At 46.2% G+C, this 2,500-nt stretch overlaps 1 protein-coding gene across 1 annotated transcript in view; it reads right to left on the bottom strand.

The window, feature by feature from the left end:
- tenm1 (teneurin transmembrane protein 1) overlaps positions 1-2,500 on the bottom strand; it is a 125,564-nt gene that overhangs the window by 13,097 nt on the left and 109,967 nt on the right. Inside the window, exon 23 of the mRNA XM_060862401.1 lies at positions 1,389-1,540. Coding sequence (XP_060718384.1) covers positions 1,389-1,540 — 152 coding nt within the window. The remainder of the gene's footprint in view (positions 1-1,388; positions 1,541-2,500) is intronic.

Raw genomic sequence — 2,500 nt, 5'->3', positions numbered from 1 at the left:
CAGTTACCCCTGCCTTACAGGCATAAACCCAGTTAACCCTGCCCTACAGGCATAAACCCAGTTACCCCTGTCCTTACAGGCATAAACCCAGTTACCCCTGTCCTTACAGGCATAAACCCAGTTACCCCTGTCCTTACAGGCATAAACCCAGTTACCCCTGCCTTACAGGCATAAACCCAGTTACCCCTGCCCTACAGGCATAATCCCAGTTACCCCTGCCCTACAGGCATAAACCCAGTTATCCTTGCCCTACAGGCATAAACCCAGTTACCCCTGTCCTTACAGGCACAGGCCCAGTTACCCCTGTCATTACAGGCATAAACCCAGTTACCCCTGTCCTTACAGGCATAAACCCAGTTACCCCTGCCTTACAGGCATAAACCCAGTTACCCCTGCCCTACAGGCATAATTCCAGTTACCCCTGCCCTACAGGCATAATCCCAGTTACCCCTGCCCTACAGGCATAATTCCAGTTACCCCTGCCCTACAGGCATAATCCCAGTTACCCTTGCCTTACAGGCATAAAACTATGTCACCATACAGGCATAAAGTAAGGGAGAGAGATGGCATGCTGTGCAGAAATAATTTATGTAGCTTGAAATCACAAGTGGTCAATTTAAAATGACTCGATCTCACACACACACACACACACACACACACACACACACACACACACACACACACACACACACACACACAGAAAATTTGAGGATGAAAAATGATGCTCTTAGGACAAAGAATATCTGTATGTGTGTGTGTGTGTGTGTGTGTGTGTGTGTGTGTGTGTGTATGCATGTGTGTGTGTATGTATGTGTGTATGCGTGTGTGTATGTGTGTGTTTTGCGCCCTCAGAGCAGGACAGCATTCAGAATGAAGTGCTCACTATCTCAGTCATATTGGAGATTATGCAAATGAGCCCTCTCTGTCAGCCAATGGCCTGCGGCGGCTCGTCTCCCGGGCCTCTCGCCTCACTGTGTGATTCTCACTCACACATTTACTGCACCATGTGAACTGTGGACCGTCGGCCTGTGTGTATATGTGTGTGTGTGTGTGTGTGTGAGAGAGAGAGAGAGCGAGCGAGAGAGAGAGAGAGAGAGAGAGAGAGTGAGAGAGCGAGAGCAAGAGAAAGAGAGAGAGCGAGAGAAAGAGAGAGAGAGAGAGAGAGAGAGAGAGGGAGAGAGAGAAAGAGAGAGAGAGAGAGAGAGAGAGAGAGAGAGAGAGAGAGAGAGAGAGAGAGAGAGAGAGGGAAAGTGAGAGTATTAGAGTAAGAAGTTGCTGCAGGCTAAAAACTGAAACATAGAGAATCAGCAATTTGTAAACTTTGTGTGCGCCTGTGTGTGTGTGTGTGTGTGTGTGTGTGTGCATGCCTGTGTGTGTGTGGTCTCTACCTGACTGATGTCCATGTATGTGTCACAGCTGATTGGTTGAGTGGCTGTGACAGTGTTCAACCCGATCACCGTGGTGATGATGCCGTTCTCGAGTTTCCGAACAGCCAAACCATCCACGAAGAACACGGAGCCGCGTTTGTCCACGCCGATGCCTGTGACACATGACACAAAAATTCTGTGACATCACGTCTATTTATGCAACACGGATCCGTATATAACTATTATATTATGATTTTTCTAACCACCGCATACTGCAGCTATACTGTGTGTGTGTGTGTGTGTGTGTGTGTGTGTGTGTGTGTGAGTAAGTATTTTTCACATTCTCAAAACCAACAAAACAGATGCAGAGCTGATCTGACAGCTGAGCTCTCCAATTAATCATCATCCAGCTCACTCTGTTTTACTCGTGTGTGTATGTGTGTGTGTGTGTGTGTGTGTGTGTTAAATGAGTTCTCATCTGTGTGTGAGAGACAGAGATTTTTCAGCTTTCCCTGGCATACATAAGCAATGTCCAGACATACACACAAACACACACACACACACACACACACACACACACACACACACACACACACACACTAATTTCATACAGCACTCCTGTTGTCCCATAATGCTACCTGTCAATCAATCCCTAAACATTCTTCTTCACTTATTCTATATTTTAGGACATTTTCTATGGGGATGAGCCAAACCTGTCATGTATTCTTATCATTATGAGGACATTTTGTCCTCTCTCTCTCTCTCTCTCTCTCTCTCTCTCTCTCTCTCACACACACACACACACACTCAGATGTGTGTACACTAGATAAGCACCATCAAATGTCTGATCATCTTTAATTGGAACAAGTGTTTTGCCCTTCATGAGTCCGAAAACCAGAAGACTCTCTCTCTCTCTCTCTCTCTCTCTCTCTCTCTCTCTCGCTCTCTCTCTTTTTCTCTCTCTCTCTCTCTCTCTCACTCGCTTTCTCTTGTTCTCCACCTCTCTCCATCTCTCCCCATTGTTCTTGGCCATGAGAAGGACAGGAAAGGGTGTTACATCTGTTCTTCAGCACAAATAATTAAGGTCGTTAGTCTCATTAAGTCAGTGATATTCCACCTAATTAGCACTAATA

Source organism: Tachysurus vachellii, chromosome 26, assembly GCF_030014155.1.
Source record: "Tachysurus vachellii isolate PV-2020 chromosome 26, HZAU_Pvac_v1, whole genome shotgun sequence".
Classification (NCBI taxonomy): Eukaryota; Metazoa; Chordata; class Actinopteri; order Siluriformes; family Bagridae; genus Tachysurus; species Tachysurus vachellii.
This window is presented reverse-complemented; position numbering and strand designations above follow the sequence as displayed.